Below are 23,787 nucleotides of genomic sequence, written 5' to 3' on the forward strand. Positions count from 1 at the left end.
GTGTCCGGGTAGTGATAGTCACAGACTGTGAATTAGTGTCAGGGTAGAGTTAGTCACAGACTGTCAATTAGTGTCCGGGTAGCGATAGTCACAGACTGTGTGAATTAGTGTCAGGGTAGAGTTAGTCACAGACTGTGAATTAGTGTCAGGGTAGCTATAGTCACAGACTGTGTGAATTAGTGTCAGGGTAGTGATAGTCACAGACTGTCAATTAGTGTCAGGGTAGCGATAGTCACAGACTGTCAATTAGTGTCAGGGTAGAGTTAGTCACAGACTGTCAATTAGTGTCCGGGTAGCGATAGTCACAGACTGTGTGAATTAGTGTCAGGGTGGCGTTAGTCACAGACTGTCAATTAGTGTCAGGGTAGCGTTACATGTTTTTGTTTCTGGTGATTTGTTTGCGATGACTACATAGCTAAACATAACTCCACACAGTGAGACCTCTCCTCAACGTCAGCGCTGGGCTCGGTAGACAAATTACAAGTTTTGCTGCACCGCTTGCAAAAATTAAGGTGAAACCTGACTGTTGTTGATACCACAGTAGTTTAGTTGTTGGTTAATTGTTCTCCTGTTAATGCCAGAGGGTTAGGGTTAACTTTTGTTCTGTTCTTAGTATCAGAGGATTAGGATTAGTGGTTTTTGTGTTGTTAATGCCAGAGGGTAAGTTTAGTGTTTAGTTGCTGTTTTGTTGTTCATTCTAGAGGGTTAGGAGTGTTCTGCTGTTGAGACCAGAGGCCTCCAGAAAACTCACTGCCAGGGTGAGGTCAGGGTCAGGGTCAGGGTCAGGTCTTGCTCCATCGATCCTGGGAAAGATTGTCCCGTGCGTCACACTTGCTCTTCGCCTCCCATTTTTTGTTTTGGAAAATTTTGAGGATTTCTTGGGGAAGGTATTAATGTTCAGAATAAAAACATAGTAGGACCACAAAAAATATCTGAACCAGGAATTCTTTGAAATGTTTATTTCTCTGTGTGTGTGGTTTCCACAAGATTTAAGTGTAATGTGTGATCAAAGAGAAACAACTCTATCGACCGAACGTATGAGAATGTCTGATTACCTCCCATAAAAAGACACTAGACATTAAATGAAATTTTCATTCTGTTTAAATATCATTGATAATTTCGAGATTATGAAGTTTTTCAATGGGGACATTAGCATGACCATCTTCTGGCAAGTAACATCGCAGATAACCTGAGACTGCTCTGACATGGCGTAGTCGTGATTACAGTCACAATAGTTGTAATATTGTAATAGTTGTACTTTCATCATGTTACCACATGTACTTCTGGTCATCTCACCGCACCTTGACATTCTTTGTCTTCGAGAAAAGATTGTGGCATGCTTTCACCGCATTTGAAATCACAACTTGAGCAGGCAGACTACAATTTTAATGACTTGCGATTTTTCTCCGGGGTAAGAGTAGTAGTAGTCGACGTGGAGTGTTCTAACATAATGGCCTATCACATCACAACAAGGATGTTTGCTCAATATTCAACTTGCAAAAGCTAGAGTAATCTTCCTTAGTTAAGTTCCTAAAAACTAAGAAGCTACCTATAAAAAAGTTAATAGGTGGAGAAAATGAGGAACATGAGGGAAATACGATAGGAGGTTATAAGTGATACACCATTTCAAAAACCACCTGGAGATAACAAGCAGTGCCATCATTCGTAAAACAATTCAAGTGGAGTGGTAGAAGAACTATATTTACTTAGTTTACGATAAATACTGAGACGAGTGAGAAAAACATTCCTAAATACAATAACGACTGCATGAGACAAGAAAAACACTCAATAATTGCATTTCTAAATTATGTACTAATACCAAAAAAACCGTGCAGATATTGAAGGCAAATAACAGTAAGAATAGAACCATACAAACATTATAAACAACATAAAAATAAATACCATCTCCCACACAGAATAAAACAGTTACATCCCTACCCACACACACTCACACAGAACAGCCAGTCTGATGAATGCGTTCATCAAAATGCGACCAGATTTCTATCTACTACTAGTAAACCTACAAATACTAGCAAACCTACAAACTGCTAGCAAACCTTCAAACTACTAGCAAATCTTCAAATACTAGTAAAGCTACAAATTGCTAGTAAACCTACAAACTACTAGCAAACCTTCAAATACTAGTAAACCTACAAATTGCTAGTAAACCTACAAACTACTAGCAAACCTTCAAATACTAAAAAAACCTACAAACTGATAGTAAACCTTCAAATACTAGTAAACCTACAAATTGCTAGTAAACCTTCAAACTACAAGCAAACCTTCAAATACTAGCAAACCTACAAATTGCTAGCAAACCTTCAAATATTGGTAAACCTACCAATTGTTAGTAAACCTACAGACTGCTAGCAAACCTTCCAATTGTTAGTAAACCTACAAACTACAAGCAAACCTTCAAATACTAGTAAACCTACAAACTACTAGTAAACCTACAAACTACCAGCAAGACAATTTGCTTACAATGACCAGTCAAGAGACGACCTCCATAAGACTACCAAAGGCCAGTTGACTGCTAGCCAAGGGACAGCCAAGGGACAGCCAAGATGCCAACAAAACATCAGTTTTACAGACACCTCACTGTGGTGCTGACCCCAGGTCACAGCCTCCGGTCACCACACAACCTTTGTCCTTGAGCTCTATCTCTTCCACGTGACCTTGACTTCCGGCGTCGCTGACCAGGAAGATGTCCTCCACGACGGTCTCGCTTGGCTGGTTGTCCACGTCAGGTGTCGGGTGTCGGTTGCCGGGTGTCGGGTGGACGGCCATGCAGGAAGCCTTCTGCTTACTCTGTGGCTGCTTACCTCCCTTGTTCTTGCCTGCTCGCTCTGCCCTTGTGGTGGGGCCCGCGGTGTCCTCATCCACATCTGACTCCTCCGACTCCCCCTCCTTCTCGATTTGCTTGACTAAAGCTCGGCGCAGACCCAGACAGGGCAAGAGTTCATAGAAAGCCTGCACGTGAGATTGATGACAACACTGGTTCTAGAAACCCTGGGTATGATTATAACAAACTCATGTTCACAGAAAGTCTAGATGCAAGTATCAGTATTGGTGACTTTCTAATAAGCTTAGACACAAGTGTCAGTGTTACATAAAGTTTATAGACACAAGTACCAGTAACACAGTAATTATAGAAAGTTTACAGACACAAGTACCAGTAACACAGTAATTATAGAAAGCTTAGACACAGGTGTCACTGTTACATAAAGTTTATAGACACAAGTACCAGTAACACAGTAATTATATAAAGTTTATAGACACAAGTACCAGTAACACAGTAATTATAGAAAGCTTAGACACAGGTGTCACTGTTACATAAAGTTTATAGACACAAGTACCAGTAACACTGTAAGTTTATAGAAAGCCTAGACACAAGTGTCAGTATTATATAAAGTTTATAGACACAAGTACCAGTAACACAGTAATTTTATAGAAAGCCTAGACACAGGTGTCAGTGTTACATAAAGTTTATAGACACAAGTACCAGTAACACAGTAATTTTACAGAAAGCCTAGACACAGGTGTCAGTGTTACATAAAGCTTACAGACACAAGTACCAGTAACACTGTAAGTTTATAGAAAGCCTGCTCATTGCATTACGAAACCGATAGAAAGAATGAATATAAGTATTTACATAAACAGATTCATAGAAAGGCTGAACATGAAAAGTATAGACTTTGTGTGTTCACGTACAAGTGTTTTAGAAAGCATCGACAAGAAACTGTCAGACTTTCATCAACATCAAACACCAATTAAGCCTAAGAAACAAAAGTTAAACATCGTCGCCCTCCAGTTATTATACACTTCGTCTGTACACGAGATTATAAGAGAACAAGAGACTGAGTGGGGGAGGGGCAGGAAATCGGTGTCAGCAACTAAGGCTACATCATTACAAGACAGTCAGCCCTGTAAACAGATGCCACATACAGAGAAAGAACAGCGTGTCCGAGACGAGAGGTGAACCCAGGACAGTCAACCCTCACTGTATTGGTGACACCACACCGCCCTGAATGAGGGGAGACACCTACCTGTCGGAACTGCTTGTTGCTGGCCACATAAATGATGGGGTTGAGTACTCCCTGACTCTTGGCGATGATAGCGGGGTATGTAGCTAACTCCGCAGAGATGCTCCCCGACCCTGAAACAATTCCCAAAGCTGCACTTAGTCTACCACCCGACTCTCCTTCACACTCTTACTCCACCACCCAGACTCTTCTTTGAAGTGGGTTACTTTCACAATAAAGTTCAATAACGAAATAATATTAAAAACTGAAACAGCATTGTACACAGACTAGTATTGTCTACAGGCTAGTATTGTACACAGACTAGTATTGTCTACAGGCTAGCGTTGTACACCGACTAACATTGTACACAGACTAGTATTGTACACAGACTAGCGTTGTACACAGACTAACATTGTACACAGACTAGTATTGTACACAGACTAGTATTGTCTACAGGCTAGTATTGTACACAGACTAGTATTGTCTACAGGCTAGTATTGTACACAGACTAGTATTGTCTACAGGCTAGCATTGTATACAGACTAGCATTGTACACAGACTAGTATTGTCTACAGACTAGCGTTGTACACAGACTAACATTGTACACAGACTAGTATTGTACACAGACTAGTATTGTCTACAGGCTAGTATTGTCTATAGACTAGTATTGTACACAGACTAGCGTTGTACACAGACTAGTATTGTCTACAGGCTAGTATTGTACACAGACTAGTATTGTATACAAGCTAGCATGGTACACAGACTAGCATTGTCTACAGACTAGTATTGTATACAGACTAGTATTGTATACCGACTAGCATTGTACACAGACTAGCATTGTATACTGACTAGTATTGTATACAGACTAGTATTGTACACAGACTAGCATTGTATACTGACTAGTATTGTATACAGACTAGTATTGTATACAAGCTAGCATGGTACACAGACTAGCATTGTCTACAGACTAGTATTGTATACCGACTAGCATTGTACACAGACTAGCATTGTATACTGACTAGCATTGTACACAGACTAGCATTGTCTACAGCAGGGGTCTCAAACACGCGGCCCGCGGGCCGAATGCGGCCCGCGAAACATTTTTGTGCGGCCCTCGGCCACGTCCGCGGTGTATATGTATGTTGTGCTTGGTGATTAACTCCCGCAGTGAAAATTACCCCCGTTATTAGTGACAGAGACAACGTCAACTTATTTTAATAAACTAAACTGCCTGTGCATGTAATAAACTACACTAAATGTAATTAATAATTATAAAAATTTTATTTTAGCATTTAACTGCAGTGACAGTAGTGTTCGTAAAATTTAATGAAAAAACATTTTCTTTTCGTGGTGCGGCCCGCTGACTGGCTGTTACTTTCCACTGCGGCCCACATGCTAATATGAGTTTGAGACCCCTGGTCTACAGGCTAGTATTGTACACAGACTAGTATTGTATACAAGATAGCATGGTACACAGACTAGCATTGTCTACAGACTAGTATTGTATACAGACTAGTATTGTCTACAGGCTAGTATTGTACACCGACTAGTATTGTATACAAGCTAGCATGGTACACAGACTAGTATTGTATACCGACTAGCATTGTACACAGACTAGCATTGTATACTGACTAGCATTGTACACAGACTAGCATTGTACACAGACTAGCATTGTACACAGACTAGTATTGTCTACAGGCTAGTATTGTATACAGACTAGTATTGTCTACAGTCTAGCATTGTACACAGACTAGTATTGTCTGCAGACTAGCATTGTACACAGACTAGTATTGTCTACAGGCTAGTATTGTATACAGACTAGTATTGTCTACAGTCTAACATTGTACACAGACTAGTATTGTCTGCAGACTAGCATTGTACACAGACTAGTATTGTCTACAGACTAGCATGGTATACAGACTAGCATTGTACACAGACTAGCATTGTACAGACTAGCATTGTACAGACTTGTATTGTACACAGACTAGTATTGTATAGACTAGCATTGTAAGACTTGTATTGTACACACACTAGCATTGTACAGACTAGCATTGTACAAAGACTAGCATTGTCTACAGGCTAGCATTGTGCACAGACTAGCATTGTACACAGACTAGTATTATCTGCAGAGTATTACTGTCTACAGACTAGTATTGTACACAGACTTGTATTATCTACAGACTAGCATTGTACACAGACCAGCATTGTACACAGACTATTATTGTACACTGACTAGCATCGTACACAGACTAGTATTGTACACAGACTAGTATTGTCTACAGACTAGCATTGTACAAAGACTAGCATTGTCTACAGACTAGCATTGTACACTGACTAGCATTGTACACAGACTAGTATTGTCTACAGGCTAGTATTGTATACAGACTAGTATTGTCTACAGTCTAACATTGTACACAGACTAGTATTGTCTGCAGACTAGCATTGTACACCGACTAGTATTGTACAAAGACTAGTATTGTATACAGACTAGCATTGTACACAGACTAGTATTATACACAGACTAGCATTGTACACTGACTAGCATTGTACACCGACTAGTATTGTACACAGACTAGCATTGTACACATACTAGTATTGTACAAAGACTAGTATTGTACACCGACTAGCATTGTACACAGACTAGTATTGTACAGACTAGCATTGTACACCGACTAGTATTGTACACAGACTAGTATTGTACACCGACTAGCATTGCCTGAGGTTAAGGAGTGTGTAATGTCAACACCATGCAAAAAATGAGTTTGTTTTCGGTGTTGGACGCCGGTGAGCAGAATAGACTACACCAAGGCCAGTTAAATAGTTTCTAGACAATTTGTGGGAGTTGGAATGTGAACCCAGACCCTCAAGACTCTTTTGCAGGTGACGAGAACTTGACTGCTGGGCTACCGAAGTAAAAAAAAGTTATCGGATATGTAAGAATAGTTGAAAATATACAAATACGGTATGTGCTATTAAAATTAGTGTTCCTAAATAACATCAAACACTATTTAGCTGAAAATAGAAAACATTCAAGGGATGTATATAATATTGAAATAGGATCATTTGACAGATATCAATAATTTAAAAATAGACAAATACTATGTAATATTAAAAAACAGGTTTACTTAACGAATATAACGCAATAATTCATGTAAACAAAGTATGCAATCAGTAATTAAAAAGACTCACCTTGACAAATATAAAGCAATAATTGAAAATATGCAGCATTACAAAAACACTTAGCGAATAAAAAGACATTGACAGTACACAAAGACGACATAATATTAAAAGTGTATCAGCTGTAGTTGAAGAACTGCAGGGCAATGAAATGTATGAAACTATTTAGATAAGAAGAGGCATAACAAAAGCAAACAACACACGAGTGAGAGCCACAAGAGGGGACTGAATCCCTAGGAGAAAACAAAATGTGACATGAGTGGATTGCTAGTCACAGTGTCACTTGTCGCCAAAGTCCATCATCTGCTGGTGTTAGCGAGAAGCCAGTTTGACAAAGGACAGCCTTTAGGGCCAAAGCCTTATAATAATTGGATGAACGTGTTATCCACAAAAATACCAATGTCTGAGAATACTGAGCAGGTTACCAAGGAAACAGACGGCAAATGAGAAGACCGTGTATGGCATCCAGCATCCAAGGTATGCACCTGAAAGTGTCCAGACACACCATTTCCTCACCATAAGTCGGAGTTTACAGAATTACAGAATATTATAAAGCCGGTAATAATTACAGAATATTATAAAGCCGGTAATAATTACAGAATTATTATAAAGCCGGTAATAATTACAGAATTATTATAAAGCCGGTAATAATTACAGAATATTATAAAGCCGGCAGTAATTACAGAATTATTACAAAGCCGGTAAAAATTACAGAATATTATAATGCCGGCAGTAATCACAGCACATTATACAGTCACTAATAATTAGAGAGGATTATACAGTCACTAACAATTACAAGATCATACAGCCGGCAGTAAGTAATGCTCAGCTCTCCACAAAGCTGATTACAGTAAACAAGACATCATAACCTCATAGTCGTGCAGGTCGTGTCGCGTCTGGAAGTGAACTTTGAACTGTTAAATAATGTCATCTGTAGTATAGAAGAAAACTGACCACGGTCGTGCTACACAGTGGTACCTGCACTAAAGTACTACACCATTGTACCATTGAATCTTGCATCATGCATCGCGTTTCCGCCAAAATAAGTCCGGTCTTGGGGGGGGGGGGGTGTTGTGTTCGAAAAGAAGTACGAGGGCTTATTTTCAGGAGATGTTTCATTTTTATTTTTCGTGTCTTAAAAATCTACATTTATGATGAAACTTTTAAACAGACATGTTTTACGGTATTTGTACACAGGCATGCACCGTTCGTTAATAGGCGCCCGCTGGGTCATTTACAAATACTTAATTGTGATTTATATTATCATTTTAAGGATTAATGTAATAATCTTATCTATTTCATTCTTAGTATTATTACTTTATAATTCAATACATCCGGCGTATGTTTCAACAGATGAACCAAATCTGGCTGAAAATTTGAACAAGGATTTCTATTCGGGGTAGGGTTTGTATCACGACAAATCTGTCGAGGGTTTATTTTCAGGAAAACATGGTTTGCATGGTCTACTTAGTCGTCGAGTCAGCAGACCTTTGTAACAGAATAAGTTGTCACCAATTATTAGCTTTTGGTCAGTTTGGTCGTTAGTGTATGAGATGGAGAGCTCTAAGCTACTGTATATCTAGCTGGGATGGCGCCCGGGTGGCCTGTCCGGACGTTTGTTTATTCTAGATAAAAAAAACAAAAAAAAACAGCTGGCACCCATGTTCCAGTCACGTGTTCTCTGGATACTGGATAGCATGCGCAATGGAGTTTCTACTATTTCCTGTTAGCCTGTCTACCTACTACTGTTAGCCTGTGTCTACAGTCTACATACTGCTGTTAGCATGTGTCTACAGTCTACCTACTACTGTTAGCCTGTGTCTACAGTCTACATACTGCTGTTAGCCTGTGTCTACAGTCTACCTACTACTGTTAGCCTGTGTCTACAGTCTACATACTGCTGTTAGCATGTGTCTACAGTCTACCTACTACTGTTAGCCTGTGTCTACAGTCTACATACTGCTGTTAGCCTGTGTCTACAGTCTACCTACTACTGTTAGCCTGTGTCTACAGTCTACATACTGCTGTTAGCATGTGTCTACAGTCTACCTACTACTGTTAGCCTGTGTCTACAGTCTACATACTACTGTTAGCCTGTGTCTACAGTCTTCCTACTACTGTTAGCATGTGTCTACCTACTGCTGTTAGGCTGTATCTACAGTCTACATACTGCTGTTAGCCTGTGTCTACAGTCTACCTACTACTGTTAGCATGTGTCTACAGTCTACCTACTGCTGTTAGGCTGTATCTACAGTCTACCTACTGCTGTTAGGCTGTGTCTACCTACTACTGTTAGCCTGTATCTACAGTCTACCTACTTTTTTCTTGCCTAACCTAACCCCTTCTCTCACCTAGCATAGCGGCGATGGTTTTAGCCATTTTCTTCTCTACCTTCTGGTTCCTTCGTGCGATGCGGCTGTTCTTGTCCCACGTCTGGTTTCTGGAGACTACCCGAATCTGTTACCAACAAACTCTACATTTACTGTTCTAAAAATGGCATGTCTCTTACAAGCATAATAATGCGTGTGCATGCACACACACACACACACACACGTGTGACATTTCATCTCTCACTCGCACGCGCAGGATGCTCACCCAGTTACTCACCGTCATAAAGATGTGGTAGTAGGAGAAGAACATGACGCCGACGGGGAGGAGGAAACAGAAGAAGAAGATGGCCCAGATGTAGCTGGTGTAGAGGGTGCTAGTGCTCTCCCACACCACGCTGCACGAAATGCCCCCACCCTCCAGCCTGTACTCGTTCCACCCCACCAAGGGCAGCGCTGCCCACAGGAACCCCCCCAGCCAGCACAGAGCGATGCTGCCACCCGCCACACGGGGGGTGATGCGAGGGCCTAGCAGCGGCTTAGCGATGACGATGTAGCGGTCAAGGGAAATGGCGGCCAGTGAGTACATGGAGGTCATGCCCAGCAGGTAGACCAAGAAGCCCTCGAAGGTGCAGCCCGCGTGTCCGTACAGCCAGCCGCCCCGCCAGGCGGACGACAGGCAGAAGAAGCAGGCGACACTGGACATGAGCAGGTCGCTAGTGTTTAGTGACATGACAAACATGTTGGTGGGCGACCTCAGGCGCTTGTGCAGGGTGAACACCGCCAGACACGTGGCGTTTCCCAAGGTGCCCAGCACCCAGGTGAGGGTCAGGGTGGCGCCCACTACCATGTACCCAGCTCTGGACATGCGTGCAGGGTGCACAGCATCCCCTGCAGACACCGCGTCCTGTGCGCTGACGGTCAGCACTGACAGTGAACTCGACTCACCATCCAAGTCACCTGCCGAGCTCGCCATCTTCTCACCTTGACCTGCAATGTTCTGCAGCAACCAACATGTCGATTTGTACACAGGTATTTAACACATTATCTACACCTCCCAGTGCGTGCGTGTGTGAGGGAGACGGAGAGATAAACAATGAAGTGCTATTGTGTTTCTAATGATATTATTATTAACCATATCATGTTTATACTTCGGAAGTGGAAGAACTAATAATTTAAAAACATACTTGACACGTGTTACTGGTGCCACATCGTCCGCTTGGCGATGCTCCGCTGAGTTAGCGATGAAATTGGATGATGAAAGTCAATGACGAAGGACAAGAGAAGCTGGCAGCTCGCAGTTCTCACACACCTCTCGCAGTTTTCTCGCTTTAAATCTGATTTTGTCCTGCAGCTTGTGAGCGCATGCGCAGAGGCCCGACAGTCCAGCCGAGGTGACTGAGGCCAGCGTTGCGTGTCCATTAGTAGAATCAGTTGAGGAAACTCTCATCACATTACCAAACTCTTCGTCCGCCACCTCTACATCATGTTGGATGACAGAACATCATGCGAACCAATATCCTAGATTGCTGTCATGGCCGCATGGCACTGATGACCTGTCAACTTCTAGTATTTGTCTCTCTTTCTTTGTGTAGCTCTCCTCTTCGCCAGTTTCTTTCCCTTTGCCTTCTTTCCTTCCTTCCACGCCTTTCTGGTTCTTGTGTGAAGGTGGGAGGGTGTAGTGTGTGTGCGCACTTGTGTGTGACTGTGTTTAAGACTTGCAAAGTACTACGATGTTATAGAAAAATATTTTTGTACTCACCACGATTTCTGTTCGAGAAGCAATCTTTTGTGTCAGGAAATCAAAGTCTGTTGCAGGGTTCATGCTTTAGGAAGGTAAGGTGGGTGAAAGGTTGTATGGCCTCTCCACCGCCTTGTACTGCATTGCCCTATACTTACTTCTATTCAAACTGAGAGCATCTATTCAAGCTGTTACGGGGAAATTGTACGGGCGAACTGCAAATTATGTATAATTCAGCTTCTCTATACCCATCAAGAGGAAAATGAATAAAGATGTTTGATGTACGACAGTGAATTGTGGGTGGCTCATCGAATCTAGTACCAACGCAAGCCTCCCCATTCCATTTTATCCCTCTCGTTCCTACCTTTTGGAGCAGACGATTCCTTTTACGCCATCGACGCATGATGTGACTGTTGAAGTCAGTGTGATGTCACTTACCTCAGGCTCCTTTGTAAGCCAGATGCTCTTTGACCTCTCGGTACAATCAGTTTCCAAAAGCAAGAGGCAGATGCTGGTATGACCAGCTTCATTTACGTTTGGTGGGTTGGTGTTTGACTAAGGTTTTACAGCAACTAAGGCAACCAGAGACAGCTAGCCCTGTAAGCAGATGACACATGCAGAGAAAGGTTTCACAGAATCAGGACAAAGTCTTGAAAACATGAAAACGCCGAGAGCACTAGCAGGTCATGTCCGCAACATTGACATGTCACAGGACCATGACATCTACTTGAACATGATGAGTTTGCATACATCATCAATCAGCCATGAACACTCGAATTAATTAACTGAAGTAATTAACTGTTAGTTGTGGAGTAAGACACTTGAGCGTTGGGAGGCCGCTACAGTACATGTGGAGCTAGGAAGTCTCTGTGCCAGTAGCTAGTGTAGCCTAGTAGTAGCTACATAGTAGTTGTGTCAGCTATAATAGTAGCTAGCTAGTGGTAGCTGTAGCAGTATTCAATGTCCGTGGTAGTTGTAGTAGTTAGTTTTAGCTAGCTAATGGTTTTGTCTCAGCTAATAGCAGTTAGCTACTTGTTTTAGCGTTGTTTTATTAGCTTTGTTTATTAGCGTTTATTTGACAACTTGTTATAGAATTGGATACACGGCTGTATTGCTTTACTAAGTGAACTTGCAGCTCTCGTGTGAACATACATGTCAACATTATGTGAACCTACAGCTATCGCCCGTCACCACTGGGACAGGTACAGGTGTGAACACACCGTTGACTGTGGACTTGGAGACTCTCCGCTACCTGTGATGTCGTCAGCCAGGCAGGTAAGACACAGGAGTCGTGTTGACAGGGTTGACCTGGGGAAGACCATTGTTTGTCACCACAGACTGGCCAGAGTATAGTAGCTAAGTTACTAAATACCACAACATGTGCCAACAAGAAATTCCCGCGCTGACAGCGAAGCGAGCGCCACCAAGTGGACTCCTTGATAACATGTAAAGCCAAGTGACCTGCTGAACTCTTGTCAGATCTTAAAATAATGAAGCAAGGTCAGGTCTTAATTATTTCTACAATACATATTTTAGAGACATAAGTGTTGCTTTCTGGAGAATATTGATGTTGAAACACGTTGTTAGCTACTAAACGTTCACTGTTAGCTACTAAGCGTTCACTGTTAGCGACTAAACGCTCACTGTTAGCTACTAAACGTTCACTGTTAGCGACTAAACGTTCACTGTTAGCTACTAAACATTCACTGTTAGCTACTAAACGTTCACTGTTAGCGACTAAACGTTCACTGTTAGCTACTAAACGTTCACTGTTAGCTACTAAACGTTCACTGTTAGCTACTAAACGTTCACTGTTAGCTACTAAACGTTCACTGTTAGCTACTAAACGTTCACTGTTAAGCTACTAAACGTTCACTGTTAGCTACTAAACGTTCACTGTTAGCTACTAAACGTTCACTGTAAGCTACTAAACGTTCACTGTTAGCTACTAAACGTTCACTGTAAGCTACTAAACGTTCACTGTTAGCTACTAAACATTCACTGTAAGCTACTAAACGTTCACTGTTAGCTACTAAACGTTCATTGTAAGCTACTAAACGTTCACTGTTAGCTACTAAACATTCACTGTTAGCTACTAAACGTTCACTGTTAGCTACTAAACGTTCACTGTAAGCTACTAAACGTTCACTGTTAGCTACTAAACGTTCACTGTTAGCTACTAAACGTTCACTGTTAGCTACTAAACGTTCACTGTTAGCTACTAAACGTTCACTGTTAGCTACTAAACGTTCACTGTTAGCTACTAAACGTTCACTGTTAGCTACTAAACGTTCACTGTTAGCTACTAAACGTTCACTGTAAGCTACTAAACGTTCACTGTTAGCTACTAAACATTCACTGTAAGCTACTAAACGTTCACTGTTAGCTACTAAACGTTCATTGTTAGCTACTAAACGTTCACTGTTAGCTACTAAACGTTCACTGTTAGCTACTAAACGTTCACTGTTAGCTACTAAACGTTCACTGTTAGCTACTAAACGTTCACTGTTAGCTACTAAACATTCACTGTAAGCTACTAAACGTTCACTGTTAGCTACTAAACGTTCACTGTTAAGCTACTAAACGTTCACTGTTAGCTACTAAACGTTCACTGTTAGCTACTAAACGTTCACTGTTAGCTACTAAACGTTCACTGTTAGCTACTAAACGTTCATTGTTAGCTACTAAACGTTCACTGTTAGCTACTAAACATTCACTGTTAGCTACTAAACGTTCACTGTTAGCTACTAAACGTTCATTGTTAGCTACTAAACGTTCACTGTAAGCTACTAAACGTTCACTGTTAGCTACTAAACGTTCACTGTTAGCTACTAAACATTCACTGTTAGCTACATCGCAAGGGCTAGCAAGAAAGTGATGGTAGGTTTGACTATTTCATTAGGTCTTAACGACAAGCATGGATTCCTTGTCATTTGTGTCAGGCTCGCAATCTGTGTCTAGCAAAGTGTCACTTTGTTTCTAATTTCTAGTACACATGCAACCTGGAGGTATAACACGTTATCATGGTGTGTCTGGTATAAGACTGTAGAGTGTAGATGGTCTGTCTGGTATCACACAGTATACGTCACTCATGGTGTGCTTGGCATCACACAGTATACGTCACCCATGGTGTGTTTAGTATAAGACTGTAGAGCAGGGGTGGGCAATTAATTTTCCCAAGGGGCCGGATGAGAAACTGGGATGGTTCTAGAGGGCCGGACTAATATAGTTAACTCAGTTTTACCCAATACTGTATATATAGTATATTTACTGGTGGGCGGCCAGCGGGCGGGCCGGTCAGAGACAGGAGGCGGGCCGGATCCGGGCCTTTGTTGTGGTAGTTGCGGTTTCTGTGACAGCTTTATTTGTACATGGAGGGGAGAGGCCAGACTGAAATGCTGCACCCGGGCTCTCTAGGCTGAGGGTTTTGCTTTGGGCTAACAAGCCTCCCATGTTGAGTAAACTTTATTTACAGAAACCGCAGCAGTAAAGTTACGGCCCTATGCTCCTCGAGGAATAACAAGGACTAAACTATGAAAATGGTGGCAGACCACACAGATGTCACATCAACAACGCCTGTGACGTCACGGATCAGCGACTTTCCCTCTCATTCCGCTCCAAACCTCTTTCCATCCTTCCCTTCTATCCTTCACTCCGCATATCCCCCCCCCCCTCACAGTGGGAAATCGCCTTGAGGTGGAAGCACTTTCCCTCCAAACACAGCAGCAGCAACCTCGTGACTCTTCTCGTGACCGTGCGTCTGATTAACTTTGGTCAGCGTGTATGTGTGTGTGTGCACAGCGAGACGACTCATGACTTTCTCTCAGTGTCATCACGGTCAGTATGACGCCAGTGACGCAGGTGCCAGTGACAGCTGTCAGACAGCAGTTTGTTTTTGAAACCTTCACTTCTGCCACCTCCTCCACATGTTAGTGACATGTTGATGGTCAACATTTTAAAAATGACAGACATATCTAAAGGCAGTGACTCTCGTGCACTAAAACATTCATGTGAACACCACGTGACAGATGGCCGGCATTTCACAGCATCTTTCTTCTCTAACACTTTTTTTCTTTCAACCATTGAGATGAGACGGCTACAGGCCATATCGGGACAAGGACAATTGTAGCCGACATCTGCATCTCTTATTTCATCTTGCCACGTGCAGGCACTAACAAAGTAAAATGACTGCGGCAACAAGAATGCGACCCTGACGCTTTGCACCATCGTAACGACGAGCACAGGACAAAGCACTTGCTGCCGATGGTTTCGATGTGTCTTCTCTTGTGGGACACTCGATGACTTCCAATGAGGACCCCCTAACCACCGCATACACTTACTCTCTCCCTCCTTGCCATGGGGCACAGTCTGCAGATGCTGGGAGGCTTGTCTGGCGGAAAGCAGTTCTGCTTTATACACATCGTCATCTCTTTCTCTCTCTCATCAACACTCTTATACTCTTGTCTCTTTTGCTCACACGTCAACAGAGAGCAAACAAGGCAAGAAGGGTGTCTACTAAGTACATAGCATGTAACGCGTTACACCAGTGTCACAGTGAAAGTTGTGCTTCAGTTGACACTTACTATATTACAATGTCTTCAATTTACACTTACTATATTACAATGTCTTCAGTTTACACTTACTCTATTACAATGTCTTCAGTTGACACTTACTATATTACAATGTCTTCAGTTCACACTTACTATATTGCAATGTCTTCAGTTGACACTTACTATATTGCAATGTCTTCAGTTTACGGTACATTACAATGTCTTCAGTTGACACTTACTATATTGCAATGTCTTCAGTTCACACTTACTATATTGCAATGTCTTCAGTTCACACTTACTATATTACAATGTCTTCAGTTGACACTTACTATATTACAATGTCTTCAGTTCACACTTACTCTATTACAATGTCTTCAGTTGACACTTACTCTATTACAATGTCTTCAGTTCACACTTACTATATTACAATGTCTTCAGTTCACACTTACTATATTACAATGTCTTCAGTTGACACTTACTATATTACAATGTCTTCAGTTTACACTATATTACAATGTCTTCAGTTGACACTTACTATATTACAATGTCTTCAGTTCACACTTACTATATTACAATGTCTTCAGTTGACACTTACTATATTACAATGTCTTCAGTTGACATTTACTATATTACAATGTCTTCAGTTGACACTTACTATATTACAATGTCTTCAGTTGACACTTACTATATTACAATGTCTTCAGTTCACACTTACTATATTGCAATGTCTTCAGTTCACACTTACTATATTACAATGTCTTCAGTTGACACTTACTATATTACAATGTCTTCAGTTGACACTTACTATATTACAATGTCTTCAGTTTACACTATATTACAATGTCTTCAGTTGACACTTACTATATTACAATGTCTTCAGTTGACACTTACTATATTACAATGTCTTCAGTTGACACTTACTATATTACAATGTCTTCAGTTGACACTTACTATATTACAATGTCTTCAGTTCACACTTACTATATTGCAATGTCTTCAGTTCACACTTACTATATTACAATGTCTTCAGTCACTTACTATATTACAATGTCTTCAGTTGACACTTACTATATTACAATGTCTTCAGTTGACACTTACTATATTACAATGTCTTCAGTTGACACTTACTATATTACAATGTCTTCAGTTCACACTTACTATATTGCAATGTCTTCAGTTCACACTTACTATATTGCAATGTCTTCAGTTGACATTTACTATATTACAATGTCTTCAGTTGACACTTACTCTATTACAATGTCTTCAGTTGACACTTACTATATTGCAATGTCTTCAGTTTACGGTACATTACAATGTCTTCAGTTGACACTTACTATATTACAATGTCTTCAGTTGACACTTACTACATTACAATGTCTTCAGTTGACATTTACTATATTACAATGTCTTCAGTTCACAGTACATTTACTGCATGACATTGTCTTGGCATTTCGGAATGGTTCATGAGTTGTCTTGCTAATGTGAAATGTTGTTATTCCACATTCTACAAATAAAACAAATGATGTAAAAATGTGTCTGGAGTAGCAGCTTCATGGAAGGTTCCGTCTATCTCCCCCTACCTGGGGTGGAAATGATTCAAATATACTCGTCCTGTCGGCACAAAGCTGCCTGAGGCAACCGGGGTTACTCTTTAGTTGTTTAGTGTGCTTAGCTCTAGGATACATTGTTTACTGTACTCAGTATTAAGATAAATTGTCTACTGTGCTTAGCGCTAGCATACACCAGCTCTGGATAACATTGTTTACTGTGCTCAGCTCTAAGATACATTGTTTACTGTGCTCAGCTCTAGGATACATTGTTTATTGTGCTCAGCTCTAAGATACATTGTTTACTGTGCTCAGCTCTAGGATACATTGTTTACTGTGCTCAGCCCTAGGATACATTGTTTACTGTGCTCAACTCTAAGATACATTGTTTACTGTGCTCAGCTCTAGGATACATTGTTTATTGTGCTCAGCTCTAAGATACATTGTTTAATTGTGCTCAGCTCTAGGATATATTGTTTACTGTGCTCAGCTCTAGGATATATTGTTTACTGTGCTCAGCTCTAGGATACATTGTTTAGTGTGCTCAGCTCTAGGATACATTGTTTATTGTGCTCAGCTCTAAGATACATTGTTTAATTGTGCTCAGCTCTAGGATATATTGTTTACTGTGCTCAGCTCTAGGATACATTGTTTACTGTGCTCAGCTGTAGGATACATTGTTTAATTGTGCTCAGCTCTAGGATACATTGTTTATTGTGCTCAGCTCTAGGATACATTGTTTACTGTGCTCAGCTCTAAGATACATTGTTTAATTGTGCTCAGCTCTAGGATACATTGTTTATTGTGCTCAGCTCTAGGATACATTGTTTACTGTGCTCAGCTCTAGGATACATTGTTTAGTGTTTTCATCGTTAGGGTAAATTGTGTCAAATCCATGGAGGCAACAAGTGGACTGAAATTTAATGTTGTGAGCTAGCAGGTGGGTGTTTATGAGAAGTGGGAGTAGTTTTGATGTTTTACACCAGAAACAAAGGCTGAATGACAGAAGACAGGCAGCTCTGTCAACAGATGCCACTGGGAAGTGGGAGGAGCACACACTTTTAACAGTGACTAGTTCCGTTCATGGTGATGACAGCAACGGGAGACAGGGTAAACGATAGCAGGAAGGGTGAGCCCTCTCCTTGAACATCTGATGTGGGAGACATAACAAGTTTAGTCACTAGAAACATTTGTGCTAACCCTGGCTGGAACACACTGTATTACACCTGACTCCTTGGGTACAGCTCAGTCAAACACGAGCCACAAATCAGGAAAACTCTTCGCGTTACCATTGTGTTACACCTCATTGTGACCCTGGTTACACCTGACAGTTCTCTTGAGGGGACTTGAGGACCATGCAGCATCTTCGCTGGCACTCAGACAAGAGCAGCAGTGGGAGTTGTAGCTACAGCGAGAAGTCTGTTGTTTGTATTATTACATTTACTTGTAGCTACAGGTGTTGTTTGTATTATTACATTTACTTGTAGCTACAGCTGTTGTTTGTATTATTACATTTACTTGTAGCTACAGGTGTTGTTTGTATTATTACATTTACTTGTAGCTACAGGTGTTGTTTGTATTATTACATTTACTTGTAGCTACAGGTGTTGTTTGTATTATTACATTTACTTGTAGCTACAGCTGTTGTTTGTATTATTACATTTACTTGTAGCTACAGCTGTTGTTTGCCTTATAAAATTTACTTGGCAGGCTACATCTCTCATCAGTTTCATGATGGTCCTTCTATATTGTTAGTAGCAGTTGTGGACAGTTTGTGTTATTAGTTTCAAATAAATGAACTTGTTTTGTCTGATTTGAAGGGGTAATTACGCTAATATATGGTAACCAGCTCCTTCACCCTCTCTCCATATATAATTATATCTACTTTTTTCTGTTTTTCTCTCTTTTTGTTTCTTTCTCTCACTCTCTAATTGCTTATGCTCTGTCTTAGTGTGTGGATGCGTGGTCAGCAGAAAGAAGAAGCCAGATCATGTCATTTCAAGTTTGTTTAACTAGTTGCAACATAACTTTTAGAAAAGGATTTGTGATTACCAGAAAAAAATTCAATATTCATTATGTCACTATGGCTGATGCAAAGACTAAAACACAGACTTCATAGCCAAGACTTGAGATGACAGAAGTCTGGGCTTTAGCACTAAAAGCACATTTACTGGCACTGTGTGGTGCAGGGCAAGAAACTGGTCTGACAGTTTGAGCTTGTAGCAGCACTTGTCACACACTCCCTCATTCACACCATCGCATATTCCACAATCATCCAATGCCAGGCCATAGGAATGGAAGCATTGTTTTTTTCAGAATCTTGGTCTATTTAGGTGTGTAAATATGTTGTAGTGTGCGCTAAAGATGATTGTATTTTGTTTAGGTTAGAGTTCTGAATGTATTATATTTATATCAAATGTTCTGTATTCTGTGTACATCCGATGCTCTGTCTGTATTTTGCTCAGGTCCAGAGTTCGGCAAAACTTACCCAGCTATCGTATTTTAGGTTTACTTGCCATCCTGTTCAACCCTCCCCTGGGTGTCGTTGTCTACTTTCTCAACAGAGCGGCCGTCAGGAATGCTCGAGGTAAGAAGCATCATCTTCTGTAGTGTCGGTCATCAGGCAGTCATCATGACCTATCACCCGGACACTCTAGCCCAGACTCTAACCTGCAAAACAAAAGCAACATCCTCCCCAACATGTTTTTTTCTGTAGTCCTTTAGGCCTTTTGCTTGTGCTACCTTATATGTACATAACATTTAAAATCGTGAAAGATCTCAACCCGTGCCTAAAAGCGATATAGTACATAATCAATCCATGATTGAAAAACATAAACATAGAAATAACATCAGATGTAAGTGTGAACACTACGGATACTTTCTCAGTTGAAACGTTCATTGAATACAGTTTGTGATGCAGCTTGTTGTAGATAAACACGGTTTATGTGACTTGAGATGAACACATTATGTTGGTGCTCATATACTTCAGATAAACAGGATATGTTATCGTTTAAATAAATGCAGCTTACGCTACAGTCCTACAGTATTTCCGATGATCACAAAGTTTATTAATTTTTGCGACTCTCCTGTTGAAGCCCAGTCCAAGGGTCATAACTCTATGTACACGTGTCCGACACTCATTCCTCACTTATGCCCCTTGGCACGTTGCGCTGTTGCAGAGGGAAATGGGAAGAGAGCCGAGAGACTGTATTTCTCCACCATCGTCCTCGGCATCACCAGCATCGTCCTCACTTTGACAGTCGTCGCAGAGGTTGTTATTTGGGCTTGGCCAACCTCTGACCTCCAGGCGGACCCCTGCGTTGTCGCTGATGCAGCCGCCAAAGTAAGAGAATCTTCACACGTGTGTGTGTGAGCGTGCGTTTCTGTGTCTAATGTGTGTGAACTGTGTGCGTGTTGTGCTTGTATGATCAGTGTACACATTTGTCTGATAATCTTGTGTAAATAATAAGTTTTATTAAAAGCACAATTCCAATAAAATATTTGTTCTCGGCGCTGACAATGCAACAGTAATCCTTAGAGACCAAGATAAAAAAAAAAGCAATAAAATGTTACAAAAACATAACAACCGACAATAAAAAACGAGACTGAGAAAATTTAATTGTAAACTTAAACAAAGGCTAGCCTTAACTTACTATTTCTGTGATTGTATGTGTCATGCACGTCCTTATACCGTGTGATGATTGTGTGTGTCATTCATGCCCTCATACTGTGTGGTGATTGTGTGTGTGTGTCATTATTGCCCTCATTGTGTGTGGATTGTGTGTGTGTGTCATTATTGCCCTCATTGTGTGTGGATTGTGTGTGTGTGTGTGTGTGTCATTCATGCTCTCATACAGTGTGGTGATTGTGTGTGTATGTGTCATTCATGCCCTCATACTGTGTGGATTATGTGTGTGTCATTCATGCCCTCATACTGTGTGGTGATTTTGTGTGTGTGTCATTCATGCCCTTGCACTGTGTGGTGATTGTGTATGTCTCATTCATGCCCTCATACTGTGTGGATTGTGTGTATGTGTCATTCATGCCCTCATTCTGTGTGGATTGTGTGTGTGTGTGGTGTGTGTCATTCATGCTCTCATACAGTGTGGTGATTGTGTATGTATGTCTCATTCGTGCCCTCATACTGTGTGGATTGTGTGTGTGTGTCATTCATGCCCTCATACTGTGTGGTGATTTTGTGTATGTGTGTGTGTGTCATTCATGCCCTCATACTGTGTGGTGATTGTGTGTATGTGTGTGTGTCATTCGTGCCCTCATACTGTGTGGATTGTGTGTGTGTGTCATTCATGCCCTTATACTGTGTGGTGATTGTGTGTATGTGTGGTGTGTGTCATTCATGCTCTCATACTGTGTGGTGATTGTGTGTATGTGTGTCATGCACACTGGTCTCTGTGGGATGCTTGTTCACCCCGTTTGTTTGCTCCTACAGAGGGCGCGACTGGCCAAAAAATCTCTGACTGAGCTGTGCAAGACGATCAAGATAGAGTCTCTTGGGTTTAATGAAGAGCTCGAGAAAAGAAGAATAGGTTAGAGAATGGACGAATAGGACTCGGGAAGCCAACTACAGCAGCGACACAGTAACCTCGAGGCCGACTACAGCAAGAACATTCCAGAATTAGGATATAATGTATTTGTTAATTCCTGCGTCTGTGTGATGTATATAAAGTTCCTAAACTACTTAACACGTTATTGACAAATGGCCTCAGGCTGTCATCAATGGAAGGAGAAAAAACAAACAATAGCCGAATATAATCGACCGCATCCATACATACATACTTGCACCATTTGCGCTTTCTGTAACAAAGCTCTCCAATAAATAGGTTTGAAATAGGTTTTTTATATTGACATTACGGTAAAGAAATATTGCATACCTTGCAGTGTTCATCCCTGATATTATACACCATCTTTATCATATACTTTAGACAGTAACTGTAACACTTGACAACAGAGTGGAACTCTTTTCTCTAAAGCTAAAGGCACTGACACCCTGCCCATTCATTAGTTCCCTGCCCTACTTGTAAAGCCTTTCTTTTCTTGTTTTTGTCCCCTGCAGGCTCTCATTACCAGCCACCATGATGAGGGCAAAGTTTAGGGCAACATACGGGGCACTCTGACCTCTCACATTTCACTCTCTGCCGCAGGGTCTCACGGACCCTACGTGACACATACAGCGGGCAGTGGCTAGTGGTATGTGTCAAAGGTCAGTGACACATATCAGGAGGTGACTCGGCATCAAGACCGTGGGAACTAAAGGCTGAAGTAACAGATTGATTAAACCTAAAGCTAAGCTAACTGAATAAAGCTGTAATAACAGACCAAGTCAACCTAAGGCAGATGAAGCAGAAACAGCAGAATCCTCCCCTAGATGACTGAAGTGTTCAACTATTTTCCACTGAGTGAGTGGAATTGTGGGTAGAGTTAACTTGGTGGGATGATGTCATTCATCTTTCCTTGCTGTCATTCCAAAACACTAAACAGGAAATACACTGTCAACGATAATACGGTTTCAAAAAAGCCAAATCCATTCATTTAGAATTACCTTCAGAACAAAGAGAGTTGTTGTTCCTTTCACCAGTTGTCTCGCTTTGGCAGCTGTCTGGCTCTGTTACGAGTTGTCTCGCTCTGTTACCGGTTATCCCGCTGTCAGTTGTCATTCTTTCTCTGTCTCATCAGTTCCACTGCGCTGTCCTATTCTCTCACTTTCCAATTTTTTTCTTGTCCCTCCTTTCATAATCTTTTTGTTTACTTAAAATCCGGGAGATAAACTCCGATCATCTGTGTCATTAGAAGATTTTTGAAGGCTATTTAACGATTTAACGTTTGTTCTCAACTTCATTCCAGGATCCTATAAGTGTTTAGAGAATATTTACTGAGTTTCTTGCTAGTCTGCTCTTCTAAAGCTAAACCATGGACGAATGCTTGCTGGTTAACTAGTTAACATTATTAAAGCTTCCCGCCCATAAGATTGTAAAGAGCGCAGACAACTTTCTTATCCTTTCTGATAGTCTTGAGCCTAACATTAGTTGACACGATATCTCTGGACATGTTGATGTCTCCCTTTACTCTCTTTTTCTAACGCATCTGAATGTGTCTAATGACCTTAAATGCCTTTTAATATTGAATTCAGAGTCTTTTACTAAACTCAGTTTTCACTTACTGTTGTCAACACAGCACTTAATTAATACTCTGCATTGTTTACTTACCATTATTAATTTGACCTTATATACTACTCTATACTGAAGTATTAATTTTATTTCTCTTCCTTTCTTTTTACTTGTCTTTAGTGTTTTATGTTTACTTTATATTTTTACCAAAACGCATCTTTGTATTTTTATTTTTGTCATTTGTACTATCGTGTCTTTTAGTAATCAACACTATGTATTAAACTTGAACTTTCCATGA

General features: G+C 40.9%; 2 protein-coding genes across 4 annotated transcripts; one reads left to right on the forward strand and one right to left on the reverse strand.

The window, feature by feature from the left end:
- Nucleotides 1-972: 972 nt before the first annotated feature.
- Nucleotides 973-10,828, reverse strand: LOC112572084 (visual pigment-like receptor peropsin). Of its 3 annotated transcripts, XR_003100940.1 has the most exons (7): nt 10,714-10,828; nt 9,807-10,526; nt 9,551-9,656; nt 7,625-7,684; nt 4,047-4,156; nt 2,451-2,970; nt 973-2,150 (listed from the first exon to the last, which is right to left on the reverse strand). XR_003100940.1 is itself a non-coding variant. In XM_025251611.1 (6 exons), the coding sequence occupies exons 2-6, from the start codon at nt 10,500-10,502 to the stop codon at nt 2,596-2,598; spliced, it is 1,347 nt and encodes a 448-aa protein (XP_025107396.1). In that variant the 5' UTR covers nt 10,503-10,526; nt 10,714-10,828; the 3' UTR covers nt 973-2,595. The 3 variants fall into 3 exon arrangements, 2 of the variants coding, with proteins under 2 accessions (XP_025107396.1, XP_025107397.1); XM_025251611.1 differs by having other exon boundaries at nt 973-2,970; XM_025251612.1 differs by lacking the exon at nt 7,625-7,684 and having other exon boundaries at nt 973-2,970.
- A 7,652-nt stretch (nt 10,829-18,480) lies between these two features.
- LOC112572759 lies at nt 18,481-22,285 on the forward strand. The gene is made up of 4 exons (XM_025252624.1): nt 18,481-18,781; nt 19,830-19,951; nt 20,544-20,707; nt 21,815-22,285. The coding sequence occupies exons 1-4, from the start codon at nt 18,720-18,722 to the stop codon at nt 21,914-21,916; spliced, it is 450 nt and encodes a 149-aa protein (XP_025108409.1). The 5' UTR covers nt 18,481-18,719; the 3' UTR covers nt 21,917-22,285.
- Nucleotides 22,286-23,787: the final 1,502 nt, after the last annotated feature.

The sequence above is a fragment of the Pomacea canaliculata genome, linkage group LG9 (genome assembly GCF_003073045.1).
Source record: "Pomacea canaliculata isolate SZHN2017 linkage group LG9, ASM307304v1, whole genome shotgun sequence".
Classification (NCBI taxonomy): Eukaryota; Metazoa; Mollusca; class Gastropoda; order Architaenioglossa; family Ampullariidae; genus Pomacea; species Pomacea canaliculata.

What these genes read in the sequence shown, in the direction of transcription:
- LOC112572084 (XM_025251611.1), bottom strand. Translation starts at nt 10,502, where the DNA reads ATGGCGAGCTCGGCAGGTGACTTGGATGGTGAGTCGAGTTCACTGTCA. An exon ending in ACTACCACATCTTTATGACG is followed by an intron (nt 9,657 to 9,806) that starts GTGAGTAACTGG and finishes TGTTGGTAACAG; the next exon opens with ATTCGGGTAGTCTCCAGAAA. An exon ending in ATTTGCCGTCTGTTTCCTTG is followed by an intron (nt 4,157 to 7,624) that starts GTAACCTGCTCA and finishes GAATTGTTTCAG; the next exon opens with GGTCGGGGAGCATCTCTGCG.
- LOC112572759 (XM_025252624.1), top strand. Translation starts at nt 18,720, where the DNA reads ATGCAGCATCTTCGCTGGCACTCAGACAAGAGCAGCAGTGGGAGTTGT. An exon ending in AGTTGTAGCTACAGCGAGAA is followed by an intron (nt 18,782 to 19,829) that starts GTCTGTTGTTTG and finishes TATTTTGCTCAG; the next exon opens with GTCCAGAGTTCGGCAAAACT. An exon ending in GGCCGTCAGGAATGCTCGAG is followed by an intron (nt 19,952 to 20,543) that starts GTAAGAAGCATC and finishes GCGCTGTTGCAG; the next exon opens with AGGGAAATGGGAAGAGAGCC.